Raw genomic sequence first — 15,968 nt, 5'->3', positions numbered from 1 at the left:
ATTATTTTTTTCTTTTTTTGGTAACCAAAACATTCTTTTCTATTTTAACAGGRAATTTACATAGCATCTTTTGGTGTTAGTGACTTGTAGGGACATTGGCCGAGGAAGGATATATGGAACATTAGCTCAGGACATGCTCTTCTTTTTTTTTGTCATCAAAAAGTAGAGTTTTCACCAYATGGAAAGACTATTTTGGAGTTAGTAGATCCCAGTGGAACAAAGTCTGTTCTGTGCAATGAGTCCAGCTGTGACTTCTACCCCTACACACCAGAATAACTTCATCTTCCACCCTGGCTCTCTATCTCTGTGGTCTGATTGACCTGGGACCAGGCCATTTGCCTATTATTTTGCCATACATTTTTTACCATTGTGAAATGAAACAGTAACTGTGTTTCATARATGATTTTATAATGTACAGTAAAGCTTCTGAATCTGAGCTACTTTCTAACTGTGGCTTCAGCTGTGACCTAAGTAGTTGTGAGCTTTGCATGCATGTGAAGTCCAGGCAGACTGGCAGAACTCTGAGGTGGGCAGAGACCTGAGGAGGAATCTCAGTGCACCAATAAGATATTTTATGATCCATTTRTGATGGATTAATACATGTTGAATAAATGTTTAAATTCTGCAACATATATATCATGTGGCCTATGTTTTAAAGACTTAAAAGCATCTCAGTAGACATAAAGACAAACTCTTAATTAGAGTTGAGATATGCCAGTTGATGATTTCTGTTAGCTGTACATTAATATATTAGATATTATCGTTACATATTCCATGTGAGTTCAGTAAGTGATATAATAAATATTAATGCATCACTGTTCTTGAAATATTCTTTGAAATCTTTAAATTTCTTTAAATGTCTGTATTCTCAGGAAAAACTCTTAGAATAATCAAAATTACCTGTAGCATTTTCTATAGCAAAATTATCCTGTGATATTGATTGAAATTGTGCCAGTGCATCTGCCATGAAAACGTTAGTGTTAATGTCATGTCTCACTGAGACACATGCACCTTCTGTGTTCATCATTTCAGAATCCATTATGAAGACCCTAATGGCAGCAGTATATAAAGACATGCCATAATGACATCTTAAATGCTGTCTTTAAATTCACAGCATGAAAAGCCTTTTAGAAATCACTGCTTATGGAGGGGAAAAGAAAAAAAAAAAAAAAAAGAAAAAGACAAGTAGCTAATACTTATTTCTGGAGAGTATTCATGGTATGTCTTTTTTTTTTTTTCCTGTAGAATTTTTCAGTTACTTTCAATAGAAATAAATGTGTCCAGAAAATTAATCATGAAAGTAGAACTCAAGCAAACTTCTGTCTTTGATATACAGACAACATTAGAAAACATATATCAATAGATAAGATTATATCAGTAGATATATCAGTATATTAGATTCAGATATCAATAAATTAGATTATACAAGGCAAAAAGAATATAAAATAAAGATACAGAGCTTATAGCATATTGAATTTGGAATGATTGTTGTATTTACATATGAAAAACGTCTTTCAGAAGGAATGGACTAGATCTCGTTTTAAAATTCAGTCAAGGACCTAATGTAGTTGCTTTCGACCAGTGGCCTCCTCCTATCAGTCATCTCTGTGCACTGAGTTCATTTCTAGATGGAAAGAGTGGTGAAGTAYTGGAACAGGCTGTCCAGGGAAATGGTGGAGTCACCATCCCTGGCAGTGTTCAAGAAACGTGTGGACGAGGCACATAAGGACATGGTTTAGCAGGCACGGTTGAAGGGTTTACTGCTGGACTTGATGATCTTGAAGATCTTTTCCAAACATAATRATTTTTTGCATGATTYTCTTGTCAAAATGTTTTACAAAATAAACATTGCTGTGCTTTACATACAAGGGACTRAAGCATGGATTTTTCCTCAAGGTCATTAGTAGAATTAGGGGTTTAAACCTTATCCTGATAGACACTCTGTACGTTAAGTAACTTTGAACCTTGCGAAGTTATTCATAGTACAGCATGCCAGAAGAGTATGAGCTGAATAAATAATTAAGCTTACTTTCCAGCTGTAGATTCTATAAAATTTTATCTATTTTTAGGTGCTTAGGTATCATTTTGGCAAAAGCAAATAACCAATAATTAAATATTGCCTGGGAGCTTGACCAATCTGAGTAGTTTCACCTGAACTACAGAAAGTAACAGAACAGCTGTTAGTGACGATGACTGTTAGTCACCACAACCATACACAGAATTAGAATTGGGAAACTTGAGATAAAAAAACATGCAAGTTTCTTGTCTGAGTAATTACCCACTATCGATTACCTCCCCTTAGTGATACAGAATCACTGTGTAAACTGCAGGGGACATTCTGTTTATTTTTATTCCTCCAAGGCTTTCTCATGTTCTTCCTCTGAGGATGAACTTTTGAATGATTCATCTTTATTCAATCATTAATTACCAATGTTCACATGTAAGGTCAGTTTTAATGCAACTAATTTGTGTTCCAAGGTTAAAATTGCGAATATAAGGATATCATTATGTCATTAACTTTTAAAGTAAGTTTTTTTAAAGTTGAAATCTGTATCTTTTTGTCTCTCAGTGAACAGATGGGATCACACATTGAGTATATTTTGCAATATAAATGCCATATCAAGGCAAAATATATTCTGATCTAYATATAATATCTGTCTAAATTTTGCTGTACTGTTACTAGTATCTAGTAACATATGGACAGGTGTAGTTCCTGTTTAAATACAGATTGCTATTTTAGATTTTCTACCTGAAGCATTTGTAAAAATAGTCATACCAAAAATTGATGTCTTTAATATACTTTAAAGCATCCTAAGGTATGTTAATAGATATCATCCAATCAAGTTATTAGGAAAGGTTAATAATTTATTTACTGTAAAATGCTGGCATGATAATGATGATAATGTACATTTTTCAAAGTTATTGCACTTGCTATCTTTCCTTGAATTATATTGATGTCCTCAAAATTAATTATAGCTATTTCAAAGCAGCATGGAGCATCTTTGGAGCATTAGGGATGTTATGAATACAGTTGGTTTTTGATTTTGTTATTGTTTTGTTGGTTCCTTTTGTTTTGTTTGTTGGTTTTTTCTATCTTCAGCAACCCAGTAGATGTTTCTTGCCTTGTGATGCCTCCTAACTTCTTACTGAATAAAAAATACTTCGTGTCACGATGATGATCTTGTCAACTAGCTAGCAGTTATGCACACTTCCAAGAGGCAAACTATTCAATCTAAAGACTATTTGGGCACAAGGGCAGCCTACTACTTTGAAAGGAAGAAAGAAGTCAAATGGCTTTTACTGTTCAAAATCTTCTCAGTTTATTATATGCTTCATTGTCTGAGTAATAATTTTAAGTGAAGAAGTTAGCACCTGAGTAAATATACTTCCTACTTCTTCTGAGGTTTAAATATTATTATTCTACCAGCATAATACTTTCCATTAATTTTAATCCAGAAACTCAGTTTCAGAGTATTCATAAATAGCTATTCTGTTTTATCTTCCGTTGCGAGCTAGCATTACAACTGCTTGTTTTGCACAAAGGTTGACAAAGCGTTCTTTCATTGGTTTGCAATCAGTAAAAAATTAATATAATTACCAGTGTTCAAACACTTCTTTTGGAAASCCAGTCCTATGTCACACTCCACAGAGCCAGAGGTTAGACATATGAGAAATATGACCTGACATATGAGATAACCTTAAAGCTGATCTTTGGAAACCCAACACTGTCAGTGCCAGGCCATGGGTCAACAAAGTCAGCTCAGCAACATGAACTATAGACATCAGGCCAGTTCACTCAAGTAAAAGCAATGCCAATATACCACAAGATATTTACCATACAAGAGATATACACAAGGTTATTTACCATAAGGTATCTACGATGAATGGTTAGCAAAAAATGACAYTAGGCTCCTTTACCTCAACATGAATTGAAAGATAACAGCCCACAAGTGTGGGGTTTTTTATTATTTTTTTTTTCCAAACCTTTTCTCAGTTTCATTTTTTTAATTCTTCCATATGCTTGTTTTGTTGATTTGGTTACTCAACCTGCATGTTCTTTAACGTCTCCTGGGGACACCATTCAGAAACCTCCTACCTCCACCCTGGGTGGTACGGATGATCCAAATAGGGCATCAATGGAGTCCAGGGAATGACTGTAGCAAATAGGCACACCCAGGACAGTGAGCTCATCCAAACCTTTTCACAAGAAGCCTTCTGTAATACTTTTGCCTGAACTTATATGTGCTGGTGTGTAGATGACCATGTAACCATCTAAATGGGTTAGACAAATTAGCTTCATCAGGCAGTTATTGATAGAAAGTTTCAAAAAGAGATGGAAATGGAAAAAGATGTCTAAGACTGGATGTAGTAAAGCTGGYCTTTCACTGAAATACTGAGGGGCTGAGCATGCTGCTACTGCACCGTCCTAACTCTACACTGAATTGCCTTTGGCTACTCAAAAGACACCATGTCATCTGAGTTGCYGGCATTTCCATTGGTTCTTTCAAGCACACATGAAAATGAAACAGGCAAAGCAACTTTAATCTTTAAACTTTAGTTTTCAGGTATCAAAATTACAATCTCTTAGCTTTCAGCACTAACAGAGCCTCTMCCTGTGACCTGTGTCAGGAAAGATAAAGCTTTCATTGTTGTATTGCAAGGCAGATACTAATTTGTAGGGACTGGAGAAATTTTTATATGCTACATATATTGAGGATTTTCACTGTCACTGAGATGCTTACCAATCCTTACCTTTTAAAATATCTAAAAATAAAAATGATTTTGTTAGAATTATTGGGTTACAGCAATTATACTGGATTGTTGGAAATTAGTATCTAATGAAGTGTGTGTTTTTCAGAGAAATATCCTGTATCAAAATATTTTAAAAGGTAAGTTTCTATACTAGATCATGGTTATTATGATTAAAATTAATGAGCTTCTTCAGAAATTCTGCAGTTATTTCTAAAAATACTTTTCCTTTCCCTTCTTGATATTCTGATATACTCTGGCTTTCTTGCCAGAGTTCATAATTTCTTGTCAAACTTAGCTTGATTATTTTTACCATCTAATTTCAAGAGAATATGAATTGGTAACAGATGAGCACTGAGTTGTCTCACAATAAACATTGACGAGAAAATCTYATTTTAACTTTATTTTACTTGAATTTTCCCTGTAGGTCTGAAAAAAAGCATTTTTAATGAAAGAAGGAATTCTACTAAAAAAAAGTCTTTGAAAAAAAGGTGATATCTTAAAATGAGTAGACTGCAAACAGAAGAGACTGCTTGTTAAGGCTTAGGACATGTCAGTGATACTTTAGTAACGCAGTCTAACAGGGTGAAATGTAAACTTCCTTAATGAACTGAATACAATTTATAAATTTTGTATAGCTAGATCTAAACTTTTTGCTGGAGTTGTTTTAAAATGTGTCATCATAAACACTTCCCATAGAGATATTCTTTATAAAAATAAATATTAATAACTGACAGACAATTTATAGAACTGTGGCTCTACCGCCTTCAGTCCCCAGGGGATATGGTGCAGTATATCCAATTTTATACAAMGAGTAAAATAAAAGGAGTGGAGTGTGGTTCTTACTGTTCTCCTAAAATTGAGATAGTGATATATTCCTATTATTTTTGATCAAAAAATATTTATGACCTATAAATAATCTATGTTTAATTTTGAATCTCTGTATGGATCTATTTATTGGAAATAAAAATGCCTGATTATGACTGGAATGGGTATATCTAGGATAATTTTAGTGTAGTTAGAAGTGGTGTTTCTTCATTTGCCTGTTAAATATGACTTAATTTATAGGAATTGCCCATTCAGTGAGATACATGATAATTTCCATATCCATTCATTTAGGAGACTTCTTGATGAGATTGATAATAATTAGCATTTTTTGATGACAACCATGGTCATTCAGGTACTAGGCTGAGACTAAAAAAATGCATAATTTCTGAGGGTCCACTATAGTCGGGGATTAAAGTGATGAGTTCTGCTCCCTTGCCTCTTTTTTTTTTTTTTCCCTTTTCTTTTTCCCCCTCTTCCCCTCTCTCTTTTTTCTCACAGTTTGGGGAGCAGCTGTCCTAGGACTCTTTTGGTGATTGTTTTCTGAGCGCTTTGTGCCCTTTCACTCTCCTTTATCAGTACCAGTGCTTTGGTAAGGCAGAAGTAGAGGCTGCAGTAATTGTTTTATATGCAACTTGATGATTCCTCAAATTAAATCAAATGAACCTTGAGCAACGTTCATTTTAATGTTAAATCATTTGCTTCATTTAAGTGGGATAATAGAGCTTAGAAGTTCAGTAGAATAATTTTATTGAGAAACAAACATTGCCTGGATTTGAACAGAATGCAGTTCAGCTGGAAAATGCGATGTGATGGGGCTCAGATGAATTTTAGTAGACCTGTTAATATCTAATAATGTGAAYGCTTTTTCATAACACTTTACAAGAACTTTACAGCTCTGAATAGAATGAATCAACTACATTTTCCTTTAGAACAGAAACTAAAACAGATTTTTGTAATACTAAAGGATGAATTCTCCATATTCTAAGTAAGTTTCATCTGTTCTGTTCCAATCCAAACACAAATAAAACATTTATTTTTCTAAATACTATATATATGTGTCTTATATAAACAGGGGACTGATCTCATGAGAGCTGAACTGTATGCATGTATTTGCAAGGGAAAAAACTTTTGACCACTGATAGGTGATTGTGTGGAAATATATGAATATATATACGTGTGTGCACACACGCGCACACACACACACACACACACACAAAAACACTCTTCCCAATCTTATGTAACTTAGCACCATAAGCAGTATAAACACTGAGAGGAAAAAAAAGACAAAAAACATTTGAAATAAGAGAGACAAATGTATTTCAAGTAATCAAAATTATATGGGATGTTTAAGGCTAATTACCCGTAGGATAATGTTGATTTTCTTATAATTCTACTAAGATGTTGTTTCAGCAGTAAATASCAGGGCCTAGATTCTGCCTTCACCCGTGCTATGTTAAAAGTTGGCCACAGAGTGCAAAATATTATTATAATATGTGGTTTCCAGCTGTGCCTATGTGGGACAGTTTAGCTAAGCAAATATGACAGCTCTACTAGATACCTTACGTGATATGAATTTATAACATTTATTTATCAAATTTGAATGATCTTACTTGCATCTTAATGTGCTACATTGTAACAAGATGAAGAGGAGAGTTGTCACTGTTTTATATTTTCTGTATACACGATATCATCAAATACTATTTTTTTGTTGTTGTTGTCATCATTGCAGATTTTAGGAATATAGATGTCCAGAGTGTTTTTTGTGTGTATGAAGTTAGATCATAATARGAAAACATATTGTTCAAACTCCAATTATTTGCTTTATGTTCTACATATATTTTCTAGCAAAGCTAAGCTTTTAGTATTTTTTTTTCCGTTTAAGATAGCAATAGAGCTTTAGTCAAGGAAGGATCTAAGATCTCCTCTCTCACATAGGGGTACCACTGTTGTTAATAACTATGTAAGTTGTAGCTGTTGAATTTTCATTACAGGTGATAATGCACGGAAAAAAAATGTACTTTTTTTTCTTTTTTTTTNGCTCATGAACTCAAAGTAATACTAAAGTCTGAGACATAATATTTCGAAATACAACTGGACTGTCCTTCTAAGACAAGTTAGGTAATTTTTAGAGATCTCAATGTCTGCACAACTTGTGCTTTGATGTTTTGCATTCTGTTAGTTCAAGGTGTGTCTAGATTTGGAAGAGATTTTCTAGATGTTTTTAATTAAAGCATCTTTTTCTTTAGAGCAGAAAAGTACAAGTTTAAACTGCCTTAAAGCATATTATAGCAGTATGTTATATGTGTGTGTATGTATCTATGAGTGTTTATAAAGATCTCATTCTGATATCAGATATGTGCTCTTTTCTCTTGGTCTCTGAGTAATGTAAAAATAACAACTTAAACCTAGTTCTTAAACAAAATTATTTCAGTAAACTGGGAAAGTCAGGAGGTGTCTTTCATTTCCATTTCTTTGTTCTTTCAATTCTTGGCAATTTTCTCTGAATGTCAAATGTCACTGATATTTTTGTTAGGGAACATAAATTTAGCAACAGAGCTTCTATTAAGCATCTACCTTAGCATGCCGGGTGAAGGCTGGCGAGTGAGTGCCTGTGTGTGCTTTGTCCTCCCGCCTCAGTCATGCCACTTTCGTCACCCCATGTTGCTCGTATCAGGGAGTGACAAGATGTCAAGAAGACAGCCTGCCYGGCTATGCTTGCTTTCATTGCCAGGACATAGGCCTACGTGACAGCACATGGGCACAGTTGTCCCCTCTGTCACCATAAGCACATTCCTGGTGGGACCTTGCTCTACCTGCTACTGCCAGACAGGTCCTTAAGTAGAGTTCGTTCTGACTCTTCCAAAGCAAATGAAGATGTTTAAATTTTCACTTGAAAATCTTCTCTAGGGTATCCTGCTCTTAATTAAATTTTCTTTTAGACTATCCACCATCACCATCATTCTTCAAAAGAAGAAATCGGAGATCAAAAGTTTCTGTTTAAAATCTTTAATCATCTTATTACAAATATTCTTTTAGCACTTGACCTTTATTTCCCTTTATTGCTGTCTTATCAGTCTTATTACTTGCAGCTATTCACCTGCAGAAGGTATGCTGAATATTGGGAGCGCTTTCCCTGTATTTGGTGAATACYTGTTGTTTTATGGGATTTATTAACTGACTTTCTTTGTACAGCACTCTTATCTAAATTGCTACCATTTTTCCAAAAGACATGWTCATTCATACTGTAGTCAATAATTTAAAAGTAATAAGCATTTTAGTGAGAAGTAAAGAAACATCTTGAAATGTTAATTTAGAGAGAAGGGAAGGAATTTTCAAAATGAAAATCTAGTTTTATATTCAAGACTATTTCCCATTATTTCAAGTGCTTTTGTGCCAAATAATGAATATTCTTTTGCTTAAGTTTTGTTTGGCTTTTAGTCAAAAACTGCAGGTAAATCCATCGATTGAGTTCAATTCTTTTCTATTCGTATCATCTTTTCATTCACAGATCTAGCCTTAGATGTACTAACACACCATGTCTGTAGAGACCTACTATTATATATGAAACAATCTACTACTATCTAGCATAAGATGACATTTTGTACTATCTAAATAAGCTGCCGTCTTCTTGATATCATTAAAAGAAATTTTCTCACAACTGAAATTCTCAGTTTTACTGCAGAGGTTATTTTGAATCATTTAGGTTAATATCTTTTACTCTACTTGCTTTAGCAGAATGTAAGACCAAAATTTGTTTTTGTGAGAAGAAAAGTTTAGTTTTTTTTTTGTGGGAGAAGTTTAGAACAAAACAAAGACCCTTTCACAGCCTGAGGTTAGTCAGAAATGCAATATGCTACAAAGATTAACCTTTCTTTTCCATTTTCTCACATGAGTATCAACGTGACCGTTGGGGAAGACAAACAGGATTTGCATCTAAACATTAAGCAATGCTGAGTATGACCTCCTGTCTGAGAAGAATCATTATATATTGCATGAGTGGAAACACAGAGACATTATTTAACAGCAGCATTGTGTTATCATTGTATATGTAGTTAACCTTTGGATCCACTTTTTGGCAAGAGCAGGCATTGTGAGAAAAGAATGACAGCAAGGAAAGAAAAGAACCACAGTAATGAAATTACTCATGTTTGTTGATGTGTGTATGGTTCTTGACAATAAATTATTTTGTGTATTAATGAATAATGAGCTACCTTTAGGAAATTGTGGTGAAGTATGYAATACATATATTCACACACACTGAATTGTGTTACTATAGGTGCTAGGTATGGTACTTGGGATATGTCATCAGTAAACRCTAATTAACAATAGTTGATGTTTTCAACATTTAGCACTAGAAGAGCATACAGAGCTAGTTAAAGTTTAGTATGGAAGGTTAGGTTGTAACTTAACCCTTTTTAACATTTATAATAGGCAGTGTACCGTGTTGGTATTGGACTTTAAAGCTTGTTTATTAGCTTATGACTTGGAAACATGTCAGCTAATACCTGTTGTCACCCTGCAAGGATTTGTAAATCTGACATGCAGTTATAAGCTAGGAGGGTTCTGATGAAGTATATGCCTAACTGCAAGCAGTCATTACCTTTTGAGAGCCTGTGTTTGTATGCTTAATTTAACAGCTTTGTGACTGAAAAGGATAATTTGTTTTTGGAGAAAAAAWAAAGATATTACTTGGAGTTTGCCTATTTCCTTCCTGTTTCTGTTGTGTAAAGATGGATAACCAGTTTGAAAGGAATGAACAAATAGGACCTATTATTTATTTTCATGTGACAATCTCCAGGACTGAATCTCAAATTAAACTGCCTTTCATCTAGATACAGATTAAATCTTCATAAATTGCTGAGAAAGTAGTACCCAAGGAAATCATCATAATAGCATCAGCTTCAGTTGCCACATCATTATTTAATGTGGTTCGGTTGAAATGTGTGCTATTCTGGATATCATTATTTTAAATATTCAAAGTGATTAAATGTTTTATTGTTAGTAGACACATCAAATAAAATCATATCACCAAAGGTTGATAGCTGGAATAAAAATATCTATATGTCTTCTGTATGTTTAGCAATAGAAAGGAAGAGATGATTTTAATTTAAGGAGGATCTGACCATCTTGACATACAAGCTTCAAATAATCAGCTACCTGTCAAAACAGACAGAAGATAGTTTTTAAATGCAGACAATGCATCTTTTATGAATTTTYTTGATGAATTACTGAGTGAATTTATGCAGTAATAATGGAAGTGAATTTGTAGGTGAATGAATCTGTATATAGCGTGCTGTATCTATCATGAGCAGTAGAAGAGTGAGCAGAAGCACATGCTGAACATCCAGCTTGAAGCTGCGAAGACTTAGTGATTTTCTACATATTCCTTTTAGGACTTCAGCTAATTTCAGCGTCTTTATGGCAGGATAACTTCTGTATAACAAAATCCTGTACCTGACCACAGCGAATAAGCTTCTCAAAATGATTTTGACTAGATTGCTTCTCTAATTACTAGAGGGTCTACAAGGAGGCATTCGAGAAAGCTTCAGGAAAATGCTGGTCTTTCACAAAACATTTGAAAATCCTTACTCTCATTTTACTGCAGAACAAGGCGAAGGGAAGCAGCTGCTTAAATTTGTCCGTTTGAATTTTATGTTTTATCATCCTTCTGTTTGTTTTCCTGAAAGACAGCAATAGCTATCAAGTATGCCTTCCAATATAAAGGAAGATTTTAAAAGAATAAACAAAAATATTTGCAGAATTATACGATAATACTTCCATGCCCTCTTCAACTTTGGTTGTCTTCCTTTTGACAGCAGTWGAACGAAGAGACTCTGTGCTGAGTAGTCCAGACGTGATTGATGTCGCTCCGACACGAAAGCGAAGGCAAAGAATGGGRAAACCTGACGGTACAGGAGCTAAAGTGGCAGCTTTTGAGCCAGAACTCCCAGCAAAGGAAAAGTAAGTAATTTTCAAGTATATTTGAGTGTGTTATTACGTGTTTGTTTCTTTTTGTGTGWGTGTATGCTTGTGCAGCTTCATAGTGTTTCAGAGTATTTCTGAGTTCTGTTGTGGTGCATTGCATGAATAGTGATTTATAGGAATTTTAACCAACTTTGAATAGGTGTGAATAACTACATAAAGTCAGGCCCAAAGAGTTACTGACACTTTAGAGGTGTATTAGCATCGGTATTAAAAGTCTTTGCTTTTAGTGACTTGAACTAGTTTAAGCAAGAAGATTGAAGCCTAAAACCATAATCTGTAGTTTACCRCTACGTTCCGCTGCAGGTAAAAAAGAATGCATTTGTAGCAAGCATCAGCCTAACATGCAGAGCATGAATTAAGTTGTTATCACAGAAAGTAACAATATTAGTGTCTTTATAATTTCGGAATATTTGGGTAAATAAATTAAAAAAAGGTTCAGAAAAAGAAATAGCTAAAAATGCCCTATTTCCCATTATTTCCCAGGATTTTTAATAGAACAAGCTTGGATTAGATTTCATACAGATTTCCTTAGAAATATGATCATTGGAAAAAAATAGAATTTATAACACTTAATAAATGCCTTTTTTTTTTCCCCTCTCTCTTTTGCATATGTATTACTCTCTCTGCTCTCTTGGCTTTTGAATATTTTCACATGAGCCTTTATCAATAATAAACAGAATCACCTCAGGGCTGCAATATAATGGGTGACATTTTCTTCAAAAAATGATCTTTTTTTTCAAAGTTGGTGCGAAATTAGTTTTGAAAATAGTAATTTCCTCCTTTTATCTGTAATATTCAATAGACAATAATCTATCTAACACAGTGTAGACACAAATAGACTACAAAGACATTTCCTGTGATTAGAAGGATTTCTGTTTAGCTTGGTAAGAAAAATATGTTATTTTAACATAGAAGATTGTGTCTTGATGGCATCATGATGTTTTTTTAATGTAAAATCCTGTYTTATTTATTCTTTTAGTAAAAGAAATAAATATTTTTGGGAACTTTTACAACAGCAAAGTTGCATTCTGCTTCTCTGCTCTTTTGGAGTCCAGTATGCTATAATCAACAATCCYTTCGCCAACTATAGGTAGTTAAGAYAGTTTTATTTTGAGATAGTCTGACAATATTTGCCAGAAATATTATTTTATTGCCTTTAGTATTTCGTACAAGAAAAACAAATGATTGAATGGGAATAAGAAGATATTTCTCTGGAAACTGGCATGTGACAGGGCTTGGGCTGACCCACTCTTAATGTATGAACCTCCGAACCTAGTGCTTAGGACATGGCCTGTGATTATCTTCATGTTTTTGTTTTGATTCCTGTGAGTGAGGCAAATTCCAAAAAAATGAGAAAACATTAGATATTTTTCATACTCTGCAAAATGTTTCTAATATAGCTGGAGTCAAAGCTCWAGTATCCCTGAATCTGAGGACTAATTCTTTTCTTGGCTTTAGCATAATAAGGAATATTCTAATGCTGACAGATTGAACTTTGATTCTGTCTGTCTTTATCCTTGTTCTTTTCTTGCATCTAGTATATGTGAATGGTACTGTAAACAGCTGTTTTGCAGGGACAACAGGTCACAGTGTTTGACATGTCACTGCCKTCAGTAGTGTGATGGTGTCTCTGAGAATGAAGGTGTCTCTGAGAATGAAGTCAGCCAAGAATATGAAGAGCAAGTTAAGATGCAAATTCTACTTTTCATAATTTGTACTTTATACTGGGGAAAAAAATAAGAGTAATCCCAATTCATATTTCGAAATGATCCTTATTAATGCATTGCTCAAATCTCCAAGGGAGCCACATATGAATAACACTACTATCTATGTAGAATATGCATGCAATAGGGAGGCTTAAAGTGTAAGGCCTGTCAGCCTGAATTTATAAATAATTATTTCTATAATTACTTTATTCAGATTATTAGAATATATTTCAGAGCACACAGTATATACTGAAGGCACAGAAGCAAAAGATTTTATAAGTTAAGCATAGTATTTACAGATATTTACAGAATACAGGCCGTTTAAGTAGTTAGTATAAACTATAGTCACAGAGTACAGTGGAACTCAAGCAAAGGATGTGTCACTGTAAAACAAAAGGAAGTCTGAAAAAGCTTCCATTTCTAGGATTTACAACTATTATTTGATTCCTGCAAGCATAAACTTTTTTTTTGTCTGTTTTCTTTTCTATAAAAATTGATTTTGGAGACAAAAGCAACACCCCTTTTTCCTAGGAGGAAGACTTTATTTGGTTAAGACTCAGAATTTCTTAATGTTATTCTGTATGTTTCAAATGTAATTCAGTCCATCTGCCACGTAATGGTTGTGATTTTCTTTTTTCTTTTGAAGAGCTGCAAAAAGCGAGTAGTACTATAATCTGATCAAATTATTTAAGGTGTGTACAGTCACAAAAATGGTCTGGGGAAAAGCATCTCACGTAGCAAAAACCTTATGATGGAAGCCAGTATACTGGCTTCCCCTGGGGATAAGAGGAGACACAACCAAAAATATTGTTACCAAGAAAAGCTTTTATATTTATGAGAAGGAAATGCTAAGAAATACTTTAAATTCAGTTGACTGGGATATAGCAGATATTATTTACTTGCCTTTTCCATGAAGAACCATCTGTTTATCCCAAACATTATGATGGTCTTTTTAGGTGTTCTGCATGTCAGAACTTCCATGCATACTTGTCTCATTTTGCATATTTACAGTGGATGTAAATTTTAGTGTCAGTTCTTTTTTATTTTTTTAAATTGCAGTTGAAATCTGATTGCTGCCAGTCTGATCCTTCTTTCAGTGACTGAAGGAAAGAGATATTTCCCCCTAACAGCAATATATTCAATTTTATTGAAATACTTTAATGTAACCATAATCCCACTGAATTTGAGGATCAAAGATTTAAACCAATAGTTTAAATCTTTCTTACTTTGCATATGAATACTGCTTTTTCGGAGAGTTCCAGCTGTTCAACATGTATTTAGAAGTCCTCAAAAACATCTGTGGGAAGTAAAAAATCGTATTCAGATTTTGCAGGTGGGTGAATGAAGGCCCTATTTACTCTGAGCTGCAAAGTGTGTCTAGGAATCTAAACAGCTATCTGAAACTCTTGACAAGATGCTAAGGAGATATTTGGAAGCATTACAAGTGGCAAAGGGATATTTTGTGTCATCTGTGCTACAGTCAACTGCTCTACGAGGAAGGATAGTAGTTTCGCTTTGAATTTTGAAGTATGATTGTCATGGTCCTCACATGCCCTGTGCTTGACTTGAGGGTGTTGCTGTTCTCATTAGAGTTAGTAGCACATGTAATTGTGTGTAGTATCAGTGCATAGTTTTTACATGTTTTTGATAAATCTGCTTTTCTTATATTCCCTCATTTGCATACTCTTAAAGATTTTTATTTTCTAACAAGGTACATGCCATTTATTTAAAAAAAAAAAGAAAAAAAAGCTATTACAAAGCTATTGCCTGTATATTGCAGTACTGCAAGAAGCTACTCAGTCTTTCTTTTGATAACCTTCTACCCCTTTAAAAGCACTCGAAGCCTGTGGTGTGTCAGGAATACTCTTGGGATCATCTCTCTGTATTTATTTAATTTATTGCTTGTGGTTCACATTTTTGAAGTTCTAACACAAGGTTTATTTAAAATGTGGTTTGCCACCACCTATGATTCACTTAGCAAAAACATAAGTTTATCTTGGAATTTGGTGTTCTCTGAGGGTTGCACATAGAGACTGGTAGTAGTCTCACATGTGAAGTAAGTCTTTCCAGTAAAGATTTAACCAGGTGAAATTAAATTCTATTGAAAATGAAACCATAACCTTTTGTGGTCCTGGGGAGTGTAAAGTTTACACCACAGTTAGCCTGTAAAAAAAAAAAAGAGAAAAAAAGACCTTATTTTCTTTTGAAAGTGCAASTTTAATATCACTTTCTTTATATGTTAAGTGCTACATTTTAATACAATGAAAAAGAACTTGCAGGACCTTGCATAGCATRACAAAGCACTGCGGTCACTGGTACCTCACATCACTGCAGTATCTCTCTAATGGAGGGCCTAGTCAGTCCTTTAGAACTAAATTTATAACATCGAGCGTTTAGAAAACTTCTGAAAATTCACATATTCCTGGAGTATAAAGAGATTAGGAAATCTCTTAGAAGTGGACAAGCAGGTTCATGTAACGTGCGAATCAAACCAAAATTGGTTTTGATTGCTGAATTAAGTCCTGTCTGATTTTCATTCATGTTCAATAATCACATATTTAAAGCAAATGGCAATCATTTTATTAAGCTTTTTAAAAGATCAGCTTCTTTTTTTCTTTTTACATCATGACATCTTCAAGTAGCAGTGGATCTCCAGTCACATCAAGCAGACTCTGTTTCCTCTCACTCTGCAAGTGTTAA

At 34.0% G+C, this 15,968-nt stretch overlaps 1 protein-coding gene across 1 annotated transcript in view; it reads left to right on the top strand.

The window, feature by feature from the left end:
* The window catches only part of XRCC4 (X-ray repair cross complementing 4), a 163,165-nt gene that overhangs the window by 92,727 nt on the left and 54,470 nt on the right, over positions 1 to 15,968 (top strand). Inside the window, exon 7 of the mRNA XM_026038754.1 lies at positions 11,394 to 11,538. Coding sequence (XP_025894539.1) covers positions 11,394 to 11,538 — 145 coding nt within the window. The remainder of the gene's footprint in view (positions 1 to 11,393; positions 11,539 to 15,968) is intronic.

Source organism: Nothoprocta perdicaria, unplaced genomic scaffold, assembly GCF_003342845.1.
Source record: "Nothoprocta perdicaria isolate Ctin4 unplaced genomic scaffold, notPer1 scaffold_1, whole genome shotgun sequence".
Taxonomy (NCBI): Eukaryota; Metazoa; Chordata; class Aves; order Tinamiformes; family Tinamidae; genus Nothoprocta; species Nothoprocta perdicaria.
Note: the sequence above shows the minus strand (reverse complement) of the source record. Positions and strands in the feature narration are given on the sequence as shown.